This window comes from Amblyomma mixtum, chromosome 10 (genome assembly GCF_055824585.1).
Source record: "Amblyomma mixtum isolate Tamu chromosome 10, ASM5582458v1, whole genome shotgun sequence".
NCBI classification, from domain to species: Eukaryota; Metazoa; Arthropoda; class Arachnida; order Ixodida; family Ixodidae; genus Amblyomma; species Amblyomma mixtum.
In genome coordinates this window covers 111865683-111886315 of record NC_143021.1, presented here as the reverse complement: position 1 = coordinate 111886315, position 20633 = coordinate 111865683, and the positions used below count along the sequence as shown (strand labels likewise).

Here is a 20633-nt window from a genome sequence, read left to right as displayed (position 1 = left end):
TATGTGCTGCTTCCTTCAGATTGGAAACCCTGCCACCTTAGGGTCGAGCATCCCAGTCAGCAGTTGCCTGTCGGAGGCTTAAAGTGTGGGTCTTGAAAGGCCGAGTTTCCTGTGGTTAAGTGGCAGCAGGTCAGGCACACACACAGCAGCTGTGCTGTGGCAGTTGGTGGTAATGTCAGAAGCTGGTGCACCACCACATGTGTCTTGGTGGCCACCCATTTCTGTTCCACAGATGATGGGCTTCAGTTGGGGGCACGTCTTTCGCCATGCAGGGACCTGAAACGCTCTGCGGCACTCACGCCCGAGATGGTGGCCATGATGATGGCGCCCCAGATGGCTGCGGCCGAGCCGCCCAAGCCAGCCGAGACGCCACCGGTCGCCGCAATCGACCTCAGCGAGTACGGCCAGAAGATCGTGGTGAGTGGTGACTGCCTCTGTCTTTGAGAGAGCTAACACTGGAGGGAGCTGCAGCGCTTGCCTCTGCCTGGCTTGCACCTCGGCCTTCATTCTTAAAGAGGCAGAAAGCACAGAGAGAAACAAGTTGCCAGTTTACTTCTTTTTGAATACGAGGAAGGGCATCTGAAAAAATAAAAGAAAGGACAGCATGGACATTTGACTGGCATGCTCGACAACAGGCCACATTCACGCTGCCAGTTAGGTGATAGAGAAATGCACAGAATATAACCAGCCCCCATACAGAGTGTTCATTCACTTTGAGAAAGTGTTTGACGCAGTTGAAAGCGCAGCAGTTATGCAGGCATTGCAGAACCAGGGTGTAGAAGAATCTTATGTGAAAATAATGGAAGATATCTATAACGACCACACAGCTAAAGTCAGCAATAAAATTGCAATAAAGAAGAGTGTCAGGCAGGGAGACACAATCTTGCCAATGCTATTTTCCGCCTGTTTACAGGAAGTATTCAGAGGCTTGAATTGAAAAGAGATGGGGATAAGAGTTAATGGAGAAGACCTAAGTAATTTGTGATTCGCTGATGACATTGCCTTGCTACAAATCACTCAGGACATGAACTGCAAAGCGTGATCAATCAGTTAGAGAGGCAGATCAGAACGGTGGGGCTAGAAATTAACATGCAGAAAACCAAAGTGATGATCAACAGTCTAGCGAGGGAAGAGCAGTTCACAATTGGTAGCGAGGTGCTGGAACTCTTAGAAGAGCAGAAAGTTTGGCAAGTTGGTGCATATTCATGGCTGGTAAAGCGCGAAAGGAAAGACATGGACAGAAAGAAAGACACGGACAGGACTGACCCTCTCTTGTGTCTTGGTCCTCCCATGCAGGTCACAAAAATAGCAGACTGCTCATCATGGCTAAGCACAGAATATCGTGCAGTAGCACTAGTTACGATGGGCACTTAACATCTTTACATTCTGCGAATGTGAAAGCATCCTTTTACCTTAAGGCTTTTACATGAAAGGCCTTCACAACAGAAGCATTGCACCTAAAGACTTCGACACAAAGGACTTTACCCTGATGGCATTTACCTTGAAGACCTTCTCCCAGGTGAAGGCCTGCAGGTGCACACACCTGGCAGGTTTTGAACGCATTTACCCTGAATGCCTTCGCACTAAAGGCCTTCACTCAGGTGAAGGCCTGCCAGGTGGGTTGCCTACAACCCTGTGGGCCACCTACCACAAAGCAGGCTTCAGAAACGTAGGCACGAGTATTGGGTTTTTTGAGGAACGGGAATGACACCTGAACCGAGCCATAAGGCAAGGGAGGAAGGTGGGAGTGAAAGACAAAAGAGAGAAAGAGGCGCTGTAACAAGGTGTGGTTCGTACAGGGGTGCGGCCCTTTTATGTGTGCATTTATAGATATGCCAATTTTGTGAGTTGAAAAGTTTTCGGAAATTTTACCCCGCATGATAGGCGCACCCCGAACTTTGAGCTGGATTTTCTGAAAACAAAAAGTGTGCCTAATATGTGAGTAAATGCGGTAATGTATTGTCTTTAGAACCAACCTCAGCTGGAAAACTCATGTCGAATTCATCATTCGCAAAGCTAATCGCATGCTAGGGTACTTAAAACGCAACTTTCATGCAGCGCCTACTGACACTAAGCTTCTATTCTATAAAACACTTGTTCGTTCACAACTCGAGTATGGATCGTCAATTTGGGACCCAGATATTAAAATCTGGATTAACCAGATCAAAATTATCCAAAACAATGCAGCTCGCTTCATCTTTTCTAACTATAATCGCACATCCAGCATATCTACAATGAAATCTAACCTAAACCTCTTATCACTGGCATCCCGGCGTAATCTTGCACGGCTATATTTGTTTCATAAGATCTTTCACCATAATATTCTGCATGATCAATTATTGATTCCACCTTCATATGTGTCATCACGTTTAGACCACATTCACAAAGGTGGCACATTTATATGCAATACTAAAACATTTTCCGATTCATTCCTTCCCCGCACATCAGTAAACTGGAATCGCCTTCCCTCCTCTGTTGCAATGATCACCCAACCTTCATTATTTCACTCAGCCATACGCAATATGTAGCTACTAACATGTTTCGTACTGTATAACAGATCACCTTCCTAGTTTCTTTCATTTGTATTTTTGCTGTTTTCTGTGTACTGACATGTGACATTACAATTATAAACTGTCTCTTAGGTTGTAATCATTCATCCTGTTGTATGCCCGCACACTTAACACTGTTCGAATTATATTCACGTTATTTCTTACTTATATTGTGAAATTTTTGCTGTGTTCGTATATATTGCTGTATTAACCCACTCCCCTCTGTAGTGTTCCCACCCTGAGGGTATCAATAAATAAAAAAAAAACTAAGAAAAACCGCCCTGAGTTAGCACCATATTGTTACGTGGTGGCCAGCCGAAGAAAGGCGTGATGAACGATGGATAATGGCCGCTGTCCTAGCGTGAGTGCTCCGTCCCGCTCCACTGCCAGCTTCGTCTTCTTTGTAACAATATAATGAAAAAAACATGACATGTGCAGAATTGTATACTGCCTGATTAGACAGCACCTATGGGGCAGAAGCACGGAGGCTAACGAAAAGGGTTCAGCTTAAGGTAAGGACAATGCAACGAGCTATGGAAAGGAAAATGATAGGTGCAACGTTAAGAGATCGGAAGAGGGCGGAGTGGTTGAGGGAACAAATGCGAGTTAATGACATCCTAGTTGAAATCAAGGGGAAGAAGTGGGCTTGGGCAGGGCATGTAATGCGAAGGCAGGATAACCGCTGGCCCTTAGGAAGTCTGCGGGAAGAGTGTGGCAGCATCTTGCATAGGACAGGGTTAATTGTAGAGATATGGGAGAGGCCTTTGCTCTGAAATGGGCGTAGTCAGGCTGATGATGGCTGATAAATATGCAATTGTGAATGGTGGACAGCGGTTGGTGCTGCAGTTGGGCTATGCAGTTTTTTCAGTGTTCCATCATGAACTGTGGAGTTTGAAAGCCCCATTTGAGGAACTTTCTATGCTTGGCTTTTGCACCTTTCTCACCCTGGCTGTGTCACATGTGAGAAATACATTGAGACCGGGGAACAGGATACTGATCAGCATTATGCATGTTATCAGCTTTATCTCAGCTCTTTATCATACCTGCACATGGCAGTGATTTATAGCATCTCCCTTTGGTAGATGTGAATGTCTTAATCTAGAAATGGTACCTTTGATGAATGCACTAAATATGCCCTGTCCTACGACTTGTTATCAAGGAACTAGTAAATACTGTAGAGCACCAGTGACTTTTTAATGATAACAGCAAGTGAAACTTCTTTATAACTCTGATGGTGGTTTGAAGACTGCCACACTGCCATTATAAATGAATATTTTGCGAGATTTGGTGCTTTTCTTAGACATACGCTCTTGACACCACACTGTTGTGCATTTTCTGCCATGCAGAGCTTCCTGGCGCGCAATTTCTACAACATGAAGTACATTGCACTTGTGCTGGCGTTCTTCATCAACTGCATCCTGCTCTTCTACAAGGTGACTACCTTTTTCCTTGTTTTGGAAAACAGGCTGGGCTTTGAGCCTTCAGGCAATGTCATGTTCTATCACACCAAATGTTGCTGTCTTTTTTCACATATATTTTAAAGGTTTGAGGTCGTGGAGCTGACTTTAGTGGAGTAGTATCCAGGTGGTGTTTTCTTGCAATGTACAATTACTGAAATCAGTGAATTTAAGAAGTAGAGTCACAGACAGGTGTAGATGGAGGACGTTCATCTTGATGCATGCATTTTATTACACGTGTCCTGTCCACTTTTAAGGCGAAAGCCTTTAATGCCTCATTGTTGTCGACAGAAGGTTGTCAGCAGAGGTATCACGCTTTTCGGTTGGTCGAAATGGTTATGACATGAGAGTGCACAGATTTGAAGTAAAGAGGTCACCCACGAATGCCTGACGCCCCCTTTTGGAGCAGATGACAACTAATAAAAATAGTTGTCGTCTGCTCCAACAGGGGCCGTAAGGCATCCGTGGGTGACAACATTACATACCTCATTAGTGCGAACAGAGCCATGGATACAACCGAACTCATCGAAGCAGAGAGAGAGTTGTGCAAAAGAAGCAGTCAGAGTCGCCAGTCAATGTGTGTAGTTGTAATGTGCTGTCAAAGTGTGTTGTCAAATAAAACACTACTGCAGCACAAACAGCCTCGCAGCCAATGCCAAACTGTGCACCAGGAAAGGTGCACTGTTTGCAGCACTTTAGAGAGCCAAAGCGCCCCCTGAATTTTTTTTCTTCTGTTGTCAGTGTTTGCTAGCACAATAACCTCATTTTCAATTAATTTACCCCTCTACTTGAGTTTGTTTCTTTAGTCGAAACATGTACGAACTCTCTTTTAATATTGTATATGCGTGTGTACAGGCAGTTGGCTGAGAAATTATGATAAAAAGATGTGCATTTAGGATAACGTAGCCCATACTGGGCCATCATCATAACAAAGGAATGTACTCAGTTGAGCCAGGTTCTGCCTTGACCCAGCTGGGATACTTCATTGTGTTGCGTTTGAACTGTGACACCGCCTGGTGCCACAGCAGCAAACTAATGTCATCACAGTATTTCTATTAATATGGCTTCACACCAGCAGTTATGATGACACAGGAAGGAAAAAACTTCCATCTGAGTCAGTACCTGGGCTGATGTTACAGGGAGGTGGTGCTCTTGTAACTGCTTTTTCTAATGAAGATGTCCTCACTTTGTGGTGCCCAAGTACAGGAAAACCTCGTTGTTGCATTTTTGAAAAAAACGTCTATTAGCATTTCTTGGCACAAAGTATGAACAGCTCCTTTTTACTGCTCACAGAATGCTGTCCGCATTTGCATTGTCCTTAGCGCGGAACAAGCCTTGCAACACATCCAATTGCTCAATGGTAGTGGCGAGCCTAGGTCTTTTCCTCATTGCTTTCGAATGCTTCACCCGCTTTGCAGCAATCACTGTGGAGAAGACGCCACAGCAACTGAGTGTCGCAGTGTTCTTGCTCTTAATGCTGCATTCCCCTGACTCGCATGTATGTATATAATTTTACTTACATGACTAGAACTTGTCAAAAATTTGAGCATAGTATCTGGGAATGTATTAACTAGAAGCAAAATAGTGTTAATCCATAGGGACATTTTTCCTGCCTGTGATTTTGAGCACATTAAGCGGGAGCATATCAATGAAGTTCTGTTGTGCTCTGGTAAAAGTCTGGGCATCATGTCAGGATCACCATCATCAGCGCAGCTAAATTCTGTCAACTGCGCCCTCATAAATATTGTGACATTAACCTTACTGAGAGCATTCAAAGAAAATAAATTCTGTTCATAAATTATGTTCATAACCCTCTAGTGCTTTGTGTTCTATGAACCTAACCCCCCCTTTTACTGCACTGTCACACCGATTCATTAAAGTTCCTGCATTGCATTGTCATTTCTTATTGTGTGTCACATAGTCTCTAATATAATTTTTTCACATAATCCCCGATCAAGCAGGAGTCACCATAGCCTTACATTAAGTCATATGATGATGATGATGATGAGGCCATATTTCGCCCGTAGTTATTATTTCAATACAGTTTTTTTCTGCGCACACTTGAACAATGAAACTTAATGAACTTAATCCCTGGAATATTAAGCTCTCTTCCATTAAGCTCATTCCTAATAGAAGCTAGTGCCACATGTTTTTATGCATTTGCTTTGTTTATGGGTTATTGCAGCTTTGGTATAAATTCTGAATTTCCATTTTGTATTCTTTTTGTGCTCGTATTTGTTGTTATTATGTCAATTTTGTTGTTATCGTTTGTTGTTTGTGCTTTAAGTTTATCAACTTGTTTTCCCCACTCCTGCAATAGCCGTATATAGGGGCTCCAAGTAAATATAGATAAAAATAAAGAAATAAATGAACAAAATCCTTTCTCTGTGCTCTCTGATCAGCCCTGTCCTGCGTGAATCACGAGCACCCTATCCCAAGAACCTATCTTATCCCCTGCCCCGTAACCATTAGCGACTGCTCATTCGACATACCTAGTGGCGAGCCCACAAGGAAGACACACACAGAAGGAATCGAGATAGGACACTAGTTTTTGTCCTGTCTGCATTCCTTCTGTGCGTGTCTTCCTTGTGGGATAGCCACTATGTCGAATTGTAGCAACCAACTAGTCCAATTACGAGCATGATGTAAAACCGCTTTGGTCAATTACGAGCCTTGGTAGAGACTGTTCAGATTCTGTTTGCCACGTTCTTTGTCCTGCTTCGGTTATTTTCTCCCTTAAGTCCTACTGGGATGTCATTAACTCAGTAATGAAGAGCATGTAGATGGTTCAGCATGTCGGCAGTCTGACATATACGTTGTAGTGCAAAATACACAGTGGGCAAGCAAACAAGATTCAGACGCCACACGTGCCAAGTGAAGCCGTTGTGATGTAATATGATGTGTGTATGCATCTTCTTGGCGTGTTCATTGAGTTTTTTGTGCTGCAACATAGATGTTATCACAACCCCAATGGTGTTAACGGTGTCATTAGCTCGGGTGAACAATGTCCAGTAGCATCAGCTGGCCTTTCTTAAGGCTCATCACTGTGGATGGGAGAGGTGCCTCAGTCAGCTGCCCTCTCTCAGGTCTCAACGAGCGAGGGTGGCAGCGACGACGAGGCGGCTGTGGCGGCAGCCGCCGGAGCCCTGAGCGATGACGAAGGAGGCGACAGTGACACTGGGCTGGTCGAAGCACTGGTGAATGCCACAGAGGCCCTCTCCGACTCGGAGGGCAGTGATGAAGAGCTGGAAGAGTGGGTGATCATTGAGGAGAAGCTCTTCTACCTGGAGCCGGTCATCCGCTTCATGGCCCTGTTCCACTCCCTGGTCTCGTTCTGCATGCTCATCGCCTACTACCACCTCAAGGTGAGCACACCTTGCCTCTCTGAGAGAATTCGCCTAAGGTAGTGAGTGTGTATCCTCTTGTATGGTGATAAACTGCGGACAGTTTATTTCTGTGCTTGATTAAAGGGCAGCCGAACCGGTTTTTGAGACTTTGACGGGATTCAAGGATTGCAATGTATAAAGCGTGTTGGTGAAGCATGCCAAGTTTTTTTTGTGCTAGCATTAAAAATGGGGATGCAATCGCCGATTAAAGCCATCAGTGGTGTTCAGGCTCCTCTTGTAATTGTTGGAGATGTGCGGCAAAGCTCCTCACACACAGTGAGATTTCAAATTTCCGCGGCCTCCACCCAATCTCACCCATGCGTCTTCAGATGCTACCAGACAACACTCTGCAGGCTTTGCCTACATTGGTGTTAGTTTTCTTTCTTGAAGCAAGCGTTTTTGCATTGGAAATGCCCCACTGCAGCAGGTGATGTCATCTTGCATTCCCCAATTGGCACTGCGCACTGTGGAAAAGCCTCAGCACCTTTGCGGCTTCATGGTGGTTACATTACTATTTGAAATGCAAGCAGAAAAAGGGCTTCGTGTGCTTTGCCTCCATGTTTCACACATTCAACCCCTTTGAATTCATAGAATTTGAAAACCTCTTCAGTTGCCCTTTAAGGAGTCATGTAAGTACATCTCCATAATGGCTACTCTGAATGTAATTCGAAATCGCTTAATGCAAACCGCTGGCTTAGTTGATATGTTCTGGTGCTGTCAATATGATTTCAACGAAAACAGTGCACGAAAGGCATGACCGAGAAGAGGACACACGCGCGCACACACACACACACGCACGCATGCACACTCTAACAACTGAAGGTTTATTTTCACTGCTCACATTAAATATGAGAAAAATGAAAAAAATAATAATAAAGTAATAAAAATGAAACAATCTGAAGGAGAGGATGAGTTGTTTGTCACCTCTTGTCATCATGGGTGTGCAAATATCCAGTTTCTTTTCTTCTCATGACAGGCATCGATGCGGTGTTTACGCATGTCACGCCTTTATTTTCTGTGCTGTAGGCTTCATAAAGCTTGCATTTGTGTTGGTGACTATATCGCCTCCGAATCTGGCATCGTCCAAGGTGTGGAATACATTGACAATCAAACACGTGTTTCGCCAGTGTGCTGCTGTATTCCGTCTTGGTAATAGTGACATGTTCCCTTAGGCGGTCATTGACACCGCATCCTGTTTGACCTACATAAGACGCTCCGAAAGGCAGTGCGATCTCAAACACCTCTTCAGCATCACATGCGGTGAACTTTTTGTCATGCCGCTTATTACACCGTGCTGGTTTTGGGCCTTCATCATTCACCATTTTGCATAGCGTCCTGGGCACGGTTAGGATCACATTCACTCTAGCCCGCCTTTCTGTTTTCTTCTACGCATGGCTGATCCTGTACGCATGCAGCGTGATGGCTCTCTCCTCTATTTCTTTCCCTCTTGCAACTGTTCAGCTGGCCTGATTGGCAAAGTTCTTTCAAAAGCTTGAAGCTGAGGCTGGAAATGAGAGCGTCCAGGAATCCCGCTTCGTGTAGTCATTTCAGTTTAGGCTTCCATGCTATCTTGCTGTCGGGGATGGCACTATCTCATAAAGACTTTCTTCAGAGTGCCCATAGCTACTGCTCTTTTTACTAACTTTGTGTGCGAAGATGAGTGCGGCAGTAAGCCTTTCTTGAACTGCAGAGCATAGCACCACCACACGTGATCCTTGCTTACGAACAACCGTAAGTCAAGATATTGTAGCTGACCTTCGTCTGGCAGTTCTTTTGTCAGTCCAAAGTCTCCCAGGTTTTTGGAGAAGATTTTGAAAATTGCATCCACATCCTGAACTGGGTCCCTGTCTACGGCCGTACCCATCTTCTCTTGCTCTCTCTTAATGTTACACCTATCATTTTTCTTTCCATAGCTCGCTGCAACGTCCGTAATTTCATTAGCCCCCACATTTCTGCCCCATAGGTGAGCACTGGTCATTTTTAGTCTCACCATTGGTGCTCTTCTATGTCGGCTTTCATAGAAGGTTGTGGCCATGTACTACACCAGAGTGGCCAAAACCTGCTCTGCTGACGGAGTGCGTGGTCGGTTCTGGTCACCGAGATCAGCCAGGTCTGGTTATGCAATTCCATTGACATGCAGAGTTTTTTTGGTTTTTTTCAAACCCAGTGGAGAACCGCGCGGCTCCAGGATTCGAACCCCCGGTCCTTTTGCATGCAAGGCGGATGCTCTACCCCTATGCCATTGCTGTCTCCTCGTGTAGCATGCAAGTTGTAATTGTAGGCAGTTTTGAGTCTGCACACATAACTGCCGTGTCACAGACTAGCTTTGCATCAGGCTGGTGTCCTAATGCAGTTTGGGCCAACTTTTGATGCGGGTTTCAGGTGCAAGTAAGTAAGGGGGCCTGTGCACCAGCAACCCTGGTCTTTCTTCTCCCTGTGCACAGGTCCCCCTGGCCATCTTCAAGCGGGAGAAAGAGGTTGCCCGTGCGATGGAGTTTGACGGCCTGTACATCACTGAGGAGCCTGCGGAAGACGACATCCGCACACGATGGGACAAACTCGTCATCAGCACCAAGTGAGCTCCTCTCCGCAGTGTGGCACAGCAGAGGTTTCCTCCTCTCAACCACCGCTGTTCCTTCAGTCCGCTTTGTTTTTGGATTAATCAAGCAGCGATTTTTTATGGATTACTTTAAAGGTAGAAAGCTGGGCTAGTCAGTGTTTAGATTGAGAGGACATAGTAGTAGCGCTTTTATAAAAGCAGGAATGAAAGGAGAGAAGGATACAACACAATAAACTGCAACATTAAGGCAGGTTACACAAAGTCAACAGCACACATTACCGCACAAACAGGCAGCTCTGAAAAGAGTACACTGAAATTCGACACTGAATTTAACAGTAGTGATGGTCCGCTGTTAAATTCAGTGTCAAATTTTAGCGTACACTTTTCAGAGCCGCCTATTTGTGTGGTACTGTGTGCTGTTGACTTTGTGTATGTCTTGAACGTAACCTGCCTCTTAACGTTGCAGTATACAACTGACTTTATTCTTGGAAATACCATGCATTTATAGGCGACCGTCAGGTGCCAAAAAAATCAACAGTCAAACCGCACAACCAACGACGCCTCCTGATACAAGAACTTCAATTCCTTTGCAGAAAGGTACCACATTCGGTTTCCTCACGTACCTTTGCCTTTCCAAGTGTATAAGAAAGGCTTCCAGTACTCCCGCTTCTTCTGGTCTGCATTTACATGTTTTCCACATGTACCAGCCAAGGTCCATAAAAGGAATTTTGAATTTTGATTTGGCCCACTCTAAATTGGTAAAAAGAGGCACTGCTAGGACAGGCCTTCTTGCAGCTCTAGAAAAGTCCTGCTCGCACAAGATGCTTGAAGGTGTACAAAAGCAGGGGAGTCGCACGACAAAGGCAGGTTTTCCTGTGGAACTGGTGGGCATCGGTCGCTGAGAGCCTGTAACTGAGAGCCTGTAATGTAAAAACTGGGGACTGTATGCAGATGAGTGAGCGACAAGCTCACGAACGCGCTAGATGCTTGGCCTATGTTCACCAGCTTACGCACCACCTTAAAAAGATGGCGATGTAAGGCAATATCAGGGCTGTGCTTGCTGCACCGAACAAACTCGGCAAACTCTGCAAGTTGTTAATGATGTCTCCAACAGAAAACTGCCATGCCCCATCAGACATGGGAAGCCGTTTTTGGACTGCAGGACCAATGTGGTCTATTAAATTCCGCCGTCTTGCTGAAAATGTTACATTGGCCAAACTGGCCCTTGCATCAACGATTGCCTCATGGAGCATAAGACTCTTGCAGCTGCTGTATCAGGCCCTGGACACTTGGCGGCACATTGCAGATGGTGTGAACATGATGAAAAAGATTGTACCCCATTTTTTGAGCAGACACGTGTGACATCTGTAAATGTGGACCAGAAGGAGAGGGAGGTATTGGTAGCCTTTTTTACACTCATGGAAATGCAATCGTCCATGAGCAAACTGAATGTTTGTCTCTCTGATCTTATATTGAAAGGTGCCGCTGTGCATGCAATTTTATTGTTGATTTTTTTAGCAGCTGACTGTCGCCTATAAATGCATTGTATTCCCAAGAATAAAGTCAGTTGATGTCTATTGCTTGTGTTTTATTTTTTTTTCGTCCCTGCTTTTAGCGCTAGTACTACTATGTCCTCTCAATCATGGAATACTGCTTTGCTACACAGCCAGTCATTATTAATTGAACTTGGCCTTTTTTTTTCCCAGGGGCCATGTGTCAGCACTTTGAAAATGGCTGAAGTTTCCCGAGGCTAAATATGTTGAGAATGTGTTTGTTAAATGTGACAACACCACTCAGCTGCTTACGTTTGTCTGCATTTTGGATCCTTTATGCGTGCCATTTTATTGTGTTTCTATTGTCTTTACATTACAGTGCCTACAGGAGTCTTCTTCAAACTGTTGTACTAACCATGACTAGACTCTTGCACGGGGTTAACCAGGCAACATGCAGTAAAAGCTCTTTAATTCGGATAATTAGGTATGCCGGTATGGTCGCAGAGACTCCACGGTTTTCACACCGGTTAATTTGAACGGGCTCCCGAAGGGAGGCCGTGTCTAGGTGTGACCCGCAAAGCAAGTGATAGTTCAAATAGCTTCAAATAGGTTCAAATAGTTCAAATAGGTTCACTCGTGCACCTCTGATGTTTGCGCGCTGCCAAGTGTGATGACGACGAATGGACAGCCCCATCTCCTAGAACACTGCGCACAGTTTTAGGCACTGATGGGTGTGTCTCACTAGTCTTCCATCACTGCTTTTTTCTTGCTACTTTGGCACCATCAAGCATTTCGTGTTTCCGTCCACGTGGTTCTTCCGTTTTTCTACTGCACTGAAACTGCATGTTCGTCACGTGCCGCTCGCATTTTGTGGTGAAACCTCCTTACATGCAACCCTGCTGGTCTAGAGATATGTGACACAGTAGCACACCTACGCTAAAAATAGTCATTGTTGTGCTGTTATCGGCTCAAAACCAAGCAATTATTTCCCAATCTTTCACCATTCCCACAATGCAGGCAGTTCTCATTAATTTTTCAGAGGCCATAAACTTTTTTCAGGTCCCTTGAAGTACAAATTAGCGAGCTGTCACAAACTTCTGCAGTGTGCGAGATCAAGGCACGGATCCCTCTCAATGGTTACCCGCCTTCCCACTACAAAGCTGCATGAATTTGATTAGGCCGGTTGACCTGTGCGTCGTTTGGATTGAAAGGAACAGTTCAATGTGGTGCAGTTTGCACACATAAAAAAGCTCAAGATTTATGTAAGACATCGAAGTCACAATCTTAGAATAACAAAGGAACGCGGCACAGACTGGAAACACAGAGATAATAACAAATAACTAAAATGCAAAACTGCAGCAGGATAGAGTTAGTGATGATATATACACAGGCAAAAAGAATGAAATGCGAGGGAGTGAGAATTAAAAGTCAAGGAGTATACATATGTAAACAAGGAATGTTCTCTTACGTCACGGAGGTAATCAGAGACAGCAGGCAAGGCAGGGTCACGAATCAGGCACCGCAAATGATCGGTTCTGTGGGAGACACTCAAGAGACTGGACCTCCCTAAAGCGCACTGCCTTTGTGGGGCTGAGCCCACCTTTTTATTCCCTTCGTCGGACTTGCACGGCACGGCCGTCAAGGCCATCAAGCCTTTGGGTCACTGCTCCGAGGACCCTGTCGGATATATGTCCGAACGTTCTGGTAGCCCGCCCATATTTTCCACGTTTTAGGAGGCGGCTTGTGACACAACCTTTTACTATATATATGCATCCATTATGACTTTGCTATACACCAACACCGTGTTTACAAACAAACCGTGGCAGACAGTTCCAACTCGCTGTAAAAAGTAGGCTTAGTGCCCATAGGGCTTTGTGGAAGCAAAAGTTACCAAAGCAGTTTTCTGATTTCACAGTGCACCTGTGATGTCGCCCCTTCATGCAGAACCATCAAAAGCATCCTAGAACAGGCATTGAAGCATGTAGCGTCATTTCAAATACAATGTATATTTAAAACTTCTATGCCTCGGTGTGACTCCCAGCTGCAGGTATGGGAATGGGAGCTCAGCCCATAGAAGCGCATGTCAGCAAAACTTTCAGAAATAATTTTCTCATTTCACAGAGTACTTGTGAAGACAGCTCTTTGTTAACAGTTGGCAAGGGCTTTGAGCAAGAGTGTGACAAAGTATGCTTCGTCATTTCAAAGCAATCTTTGTAAAACAAAGGTGTGTTTTATGAAGGTGCGTTTTATGGGTGTGTTTTATGAAGCCAGACTTACCCCAAAAGGTGCTCTATCCACTGGATGTTTCTCCGAATCACGCAATCTTCTCATGTAGTCCAACATGCTGCCTGGTGAGCTATGTTTTCTCGCAAGTCCTACCGTTCAAATTCGACATCCTAGATAGGTTTACTTGGAAGACAGTCCTCAAACAGCCCAATCAATGAACCGCATACTGTAACAGGCGACTCACCCTGTGATTACATACATAGGCAGTGCTGGCAGACGCCAGAGCTCAAGAGGCAGTGCCCTACTTCTTTGAAGCCAGGTCAGGGTGTCTTGGAATGCGCAGCTACAAAAAAAAAATAAAAAATTCAATGAAGATGATGACACATGTGCTGTGTGTGGTAGATCTGTGGAAACAATTGAACACCTCATACTCAAATGTGATGGTATCCACCCGTATGCCAATGCAGGCACAGTCATTCTTCCTGAGGCCCTTGGGTTTAGATATAACAATGGTCAATCTTGTAAATAAATATGCGGTGGAAGTTAGCAAAAAGCGATTGGAGGATTGGTGGTTGAAAAGCAGAGATGTGACATAAGGTTAGAAGTGTAGGAAACCGTAGTGAAAGAAGATGGCGAATTTTAATGACAGTTTACAACACAGTTAAACAAAAATAAAGATAAAAAAGACGAGCATGGTGACAGCTGCCACCACCCTGTTTAAAAGGGGACACTCCAGCTGCAGAGGCGGCTGCGGGTATCATCTGTGCCACCTTCTGCTACAGTGCGTGGTTCTCTTTTGTGCGCTTCATGCCGTTTGAGAACTGGTTTTTCAGGCAATGCTGTCTAGACTGTCTAGTTTGAATGAATTTATTAGTGGGCAAATGCAGCACATGCGGCAGCATGTAGGGCTACACGAAAAACTTGTGCGATTCTGGAAAGCACCCATCGGATGGAGCACCTTTTGGGGGTATGTCTGACTTCACAACACAGATTTATTGTGCCGTTTATAAAGATAGCTTCGAAATGATGTAGCATATACTTCCTCACAATTTTCTTCAAAGCACTCGCCAACTTTTAGCAAGCAGCCACCTCCATGGGTACCCTGTGAAATGAGAGCAGTATTTCTGAAAGTTTTGCTGACATGTGTTTCTATGGGCCACGCTCCCTCTCCATCCTCCAAATGATATATATAGCCCTGTTTTTGATCTATGTATTGTTTTGTTTTTTTTTCACTGTCCCACCCCCTTTGTAATGCGAAAGCCCTGAGGGTAAAATAAATGAAATGAAATGATGAGGGAGTCACTCCCGTGCGTAGGTCCTTTAAACATGCATTGCCTTTGAAATGACTCTCCATACTTTCAGAACCTGTTCTAGAATGAATTTGGTCATTCTGCAAGAAGGGAGGACATCACAGGTGTACTGCAATATCAGAAAACTGCTTTGAAAACTTCTGCTTCCATGTAATCTTATAGGCGCTAAGCCTACTTTTCACGTCAAAGGTCTTCACCGGTTGTTCCAGCCGGTGAAAGCAGTGCCACTGCATCTTGCTTACATCACAAATTGGTGTTGGTCCATGCATGAAGCTGACCTGTATCCGGGTTCTAAGATAGCCTTGCCCAAGCTGCAGGCACCGCGTCGGTGCCCACTCCCATAAGGATGCATGGAGCTTCATGTGCAGAAAAAAAAAGTTAGTTTAAAAGTAAATCCCTTGTGCTGACAAAAATTTGAATTGTGCGCTGCTTATCTTGCTCGTTCATGCTGGCATTCCCGGCTGAATGGTAAGCTCTGGATCATAAATGTGTCGCACTGGAACTTCATCTGCAGCTAATCTTCTGGGCAACATACGGGGTCGCCATTTTATCGGCTTTGATCTATTCATTGTGAGTGGGTCGACTGATGTTCGGAGTTGATATGTGGCAGTATATGGTACTTGATGCACACCACAGTATAAACAAGTCCACAACCCCTCACTGCTGCACTGAGCTGCATGATTTGCGATATTGTCAGGGATTCAAGTATTTGATGCACAAAATGGATCACAATTCATGTGCTTGTTTCTTACATTTCACATACATTTAGATGTGGGCACAGAATGCAAGAGCTCACATACTTGTTATGAACAATATCAGTCGATTACCTGACATGTTCCAAAGAGGCAGGTTTTTGATGATGCTAACCGTTTCAGTCAGTTGTGTGATCAGGATAGACATCACATCAGTTGCAATGTCACTATCAACTTACTTATGAAAGTTAATTTACTTGCTTGCTTTTGGCACTGCATTAATACAGTAAAAGCTTCTTAATTTCAACTCCACAGGGATGCTGGCACAATATGAACAAACCGAAGTTCCAGCTAAAGAAAAGTGGACAGAATGTGTAGTACACTGCATTTGGGAAGCAGCCTTCTGAAGTGGTTATCCCATCTTATTGTTCTAAAGTATTCCGTCATTACCGTCTGATTTTTTTCCCAGAAAGCAACGGTCGACGCCAGTTCTAAAGCCCAGAGCTATAGGAAGGCTTCTTTCTCGCCTTCAAAAACTGAAGAGACGAGCGGCGCTCGGTGCGTACAAAATTGCGCAGTGGAGGACCGCACTGGAGTCATGAAGGGCATGCAGCCACCTGTGAGCATAGTTGCCAGGTTGGAAAATTGACCAGCAAGCGACATCTCGCGACAGCCATGTTTTGACCAGACTGATAGCACAATCTTCAGGACTCACAAATTCACACTTGCAACCACTAAGGTTGAATGACGAAAGTCACCAACGCTGCCGCTCGTACATTGCCTGATTTTCCAGCCTTCCGAGCCCGAAGCGCAAACTGCCAAACAAATGAGCAGGCTATGCTTTTTTGGCACCACCCTGTTTCAAACGCATCGGCGTCGACTTTGCGCATGGTTTCCGTCGTCTCTTGAAATGTTTTGTTGCAGTAATCACCACACACAGATAACGTTTCTAAATTGCTTCACCATGGCACACCATGAACAGACCAGCAGCGGGCGGAGTGGATGAGGGAACAAACGCGGATTAATGACATCCTAGTTGAAATCAAGAGGAAGAAGTGGGCTTGGGCAGGGCATGTAATGCGAAGGCAAGATAACCACTGGTCCTTGAGGGTAACGGAGGGGATTCCAAGAGAAGGCAAGCATAGCAGGGGGTGTTGTGCCATAGAGGTGGTTCCGTAGCGCTCGCCACCTGTTTCGTGACTGAGCACGGTCGCGAAAACTCTGAGTCAGGTGACGGTCAGACTAAGAAAAACGCTATTTACACTATATACAGGGCGTTGTACAAAACATCAGCACAGGGGCCGAGAGCTAACACAACGCGACTGTTTTCGCACAGCGACGACTGCCGTGACACCAGCACGTCACACCATCCGACTCCACTCGTGAGCAGCACTCGACTCACGGTGGGTCGGTCTCTCCCTCCAAGCTGCAGCGCTGAGGCTTGTAAAGCCTGAGAAACAGTTGTCACTCTAAACAGTCCAATCCAGAAGCAGCACTTGACGGCAGTCCGAGAGGTCCAACCAGTGACCGCACTGGCCACCCGCTTCAAATTTTGCCACGCGCGGTGACATTCGGGGGCAAGGGAAACCGGTCCCTCGCTGTCTTGCAGTTTGCGGCATGTCCGGGCATGTTGCTCGCCAGTGCTTCCCTTTAGGACGCCGCTGCCTTACGGTGCAGCACCGTGGCTTGTCAAGGGTAGGGCACCGTTGCCTTGCGGAGCAGCACCAGGGCTTGTCAAAGGGACGTTCGCAGGTGAAAGTTTGCAGCCTGCAGAGTTGGAATCTGGGCGGGTTTCCCGGCATAACAGGGCTGACAGAAAGTTAGGTGGGCAGATGAGATTAAGAAGTTTGCGGGGATACAGTGGCGGCAACTAGTAAAGGACAGGGTCAGTTGGGGAGACATGGGAGAGGCCTTTGCCCTGCAGTGGGTGTAGTCAGGCTGATGATGACGATGGCACACCATGCAGGTTGACCACCAGGGCTGCAACCACTCACACGTAACGGGTGCTGGGAAACCAAGACAAAGGCACGCAGCAAACAGCCAAATCTCCAATATGTTAGTTTCGCACACGTCGTGGTTTAAGGCACAGCCACATGGGTTTTAGATTTGGAGTGCTGGAAACGCTGCAGTGCGTCTTATTCACTGTATCTCATCTCTGGCAACGTCATTCATTGCTCAACTGTAGCAAGCTACTGAAGCCTTCGAGATCAACCCCTACAAAGAAGCCGGGTGCAAATGCCGTAGGTCATGCAGTTAGTTGCCGCTACTGTGCACAAAGAGAGATCCCCCTGCCTTGTTTACCAAGCCCCATTCATGTTCGAATTAGTGGGCCATTTTTAACATAGACTGCAATGAAGCATGGACAAACCAAGTCATACTGTTCGAATTATGCAGAAACTCAAATCTATGAGTATTTTCGAGAAGAGTGATTGAGTGCCACTTAATCGAGCAGAGGAGCACACAGGAAGACATGGCAGGACAGATGCTGACTCCAACTAAATTTATTGGAACACACACTTGTACATTTATTTGGAAGGCAGGCAGTGAGCACAGGGCGCCATAAAAGCCACTGTGAATGAAGGAGGCTAGACAGCGTTTAGTCGCCTATTCTTTAGCAGTCTGATTTCACTTGCTCGCAGGGAGACTGAAATGCTTGTGATGCAGGTGTCTCTTCTCTCCTTGATAAAGAATTCTTCAGATCACGTGCTAATCTGCCCTTGCTTCTCGCTGGAATTTTGATTTCCTCAAGTCAAGGGTAACGGAGTGGATTCCAAGAGAAGGCAAGTGCAGCAGGGGGTGGCAGAAAGTTAGGTGGGCGGATGAGATCAAGAAGATTGCGGGGATATGGTGGCCGCAGCTGGCAAAGGACAGGGTTGTTAATTGGAGAGACGTGGGAGAGGTCTTTGCCCTGCAGTGGGCGTAGTCAGGCTGATGATGATGATGATAATGATGACAAGTCGGGGCTTACAGTTTTCATCCTTGTAGTCATCCTTGCAGAGGCAGCTGTGGGCAGGTAAACTCTGGAATGAGTTCATGCGTTTCCTTTCGATCCTTGATGTTCTCTGGCACGTTCATTGACACAGCACCCAGTTTGTCTGACACACGCTTTGCCACATGAAAAAGAGGACCACACCCGTGGCACACCGGATCTGTGGCTTTGTGTGTTTTGTTCCACAGCTGTCAGTCACATGGCTACCATTGTTGACCATGGTACAAGAAGACCATTGGGATGCTGTGCTTGTTGCCAACACATTTGAGATTGTCAGTGTGCTGGATCACCCTTGCTTTGGCATTGCCAAGTCCTTCTTGCCTCCGTGTTTTCTTTGGCATGCCCTTGATTTTCTGCAAAAGTGCCTCAGTCACTTTTGTCAGCTTGAGGTCAGGGAACCCTGCTTTTTGCAGCAAGCACATCTTTCTCTGAGCTTGATGTTGAGGTCTAAAAATTGCAGGCGGTTTCACCACACAACTAATACTTGAAAGAGAGCCCCATACCATGTTGTTTTAACTCTTCTGAAATTTTCTTCACAGTTTCCTTTTAACGACCTGTGTTACTTTTATTCAGAAGTACTAAAAAATCATCCACATATCTAAAAAATTTTAGGACAGTTAGGACATCAGCTAGTGAAAGCAGAGGGTTGTCATTTGATGCAAGAAAAATGTTCCACAAAACTGGAGTGACACATGATTCGATGCAAATCCCTTGGTGCTGTAGAAACTGGATAAAAGTTGCATTCATATAAAATTCTAAAAGTGGCATGAAGTTGTCAACACTCGAACCAACTGTATTCTGGAAGACAGTTGGCAACGTCAAAAGAATTCATGTGGCAAAATGAGAAAAACAGGGCGTTGTGTCAAGGAACGCGCCGGGAACATGAAAGATTGATAGGAAACGCATTGGACTCCTTTCAGAATCCACCTGCCCACTGCTGCCCTTGCAAGGATGGCAGCAATGAAAAGTGTGAGCCAAATTCTAACAAGAAGTAAGGACAGATCAACACGTGAACTATCGAAGCATTTTTAATCAAGGAGAAAGGCAACACGTGCATCAGCACAACCTCAGTTTCCCTGCGAGCAAGTGAAATCAGATTACTAAAGAATTGGTGTTAGAATGCTGCCTATCTAGCCTCCTTCATCTACAATGCGTGTTTTTTATTGTGATAAATGCACATTCGCTCGCTGCCTTCCTTCTAAACAAATGTGCAAGAGTGGGTTCTAACAAACTTAGTTGGAGTCTGTGTCCGTGCTGTCATGTCCTTCTGTGTGCTCCTCTGAATTCAGTGGCACTCAAGCACACTTCTACAAACAATGAAATACCAACTAGCCTCTCGAAGTGTTGCATCAAGTCGAATGAATGAGGGTTGAATTGGGCTGCCGCAGTGGCTCAGTGGCTATGGCGCTTGGCTGCTGACCCAAAAAATGTGCGTTCAATCCCTGCCCCAGCGTTCGAATTTTGATGGAAGCAAAATTCTAGGGGCCCCTGTACTGTGTGGTATGTCAGTGCACGTTAAAAAAATCCCAGGTGGTGCAAATTTTCAGAGCTCTTCATTGTGACGTGCCTCATAGCCCGAGTCGCTTTGGGATGTTGTACCCCCATAAACCATAAACTGTGAGGTTCGAATTAATGACCTTTCACTGTATTTTCTTTGTAAGGTGAGAAAGGGTTGCTTTGAATGAATCGTATGCTTCCCCTTTCTTTCTCAGTGTTTAATTGCAGTGAGTGCAAACTGGAAGGTATAAGAAAGGTGCTACAAGTAGGCACTGTGTTCATTTATTGCAGATCTTTTCCTGTGAACTATTGGGACAAGTTCGTCAAGAAAAGGGTGAGATTTCTCCTTGAACCACTTATTTTGTAGACGTTTTTTTTTTTCAGTGAATATTTTCCATCTCTTTGTGTCACTTTACACGAATGCTGAGGTAATCGCATGCGCTGACTTTGAGTCATGACAGAAAAGAACTCAAC

At 45.4% G+C, this 20633-nt stretch overlaps 1 protein-coding gene across 5 annotated transcripts in view; it reads left to right on the top strand.

The window, feature by feature from the left end:
• LOC149326691 (ryanodine receptor-like) overlaps window positions 1-20633 on the top strand; it is a 539764-nt gene that overhangs the window by 491799 nt on the left and 27332 nt on the right. For all 5 annotated transcript variants that reach the window (XM_089562900.1, XM_089562898.1, XM_089562899.1 and 2 more), the window contains exons 114-118: window positions 273-417; window positions 3896-3982; window positions 7093-7371; window positions 9837-9967; window positions 20451-20493. In XM_089562900.1, coding sequence (XP_089419026.1) covers window positions 273-417; window positions 3896-3982; window positions 7093-7371; window positions 9837-9967; window positions 20451-20493 — 685 coding nt within the window. The remainder of the gene's footprint in view (window positions 1-272; window positions 418-3895; window positions 3983-7092; window positions 7372-9836; window positions 9968-20450; window positions 20494-20633) is intronic.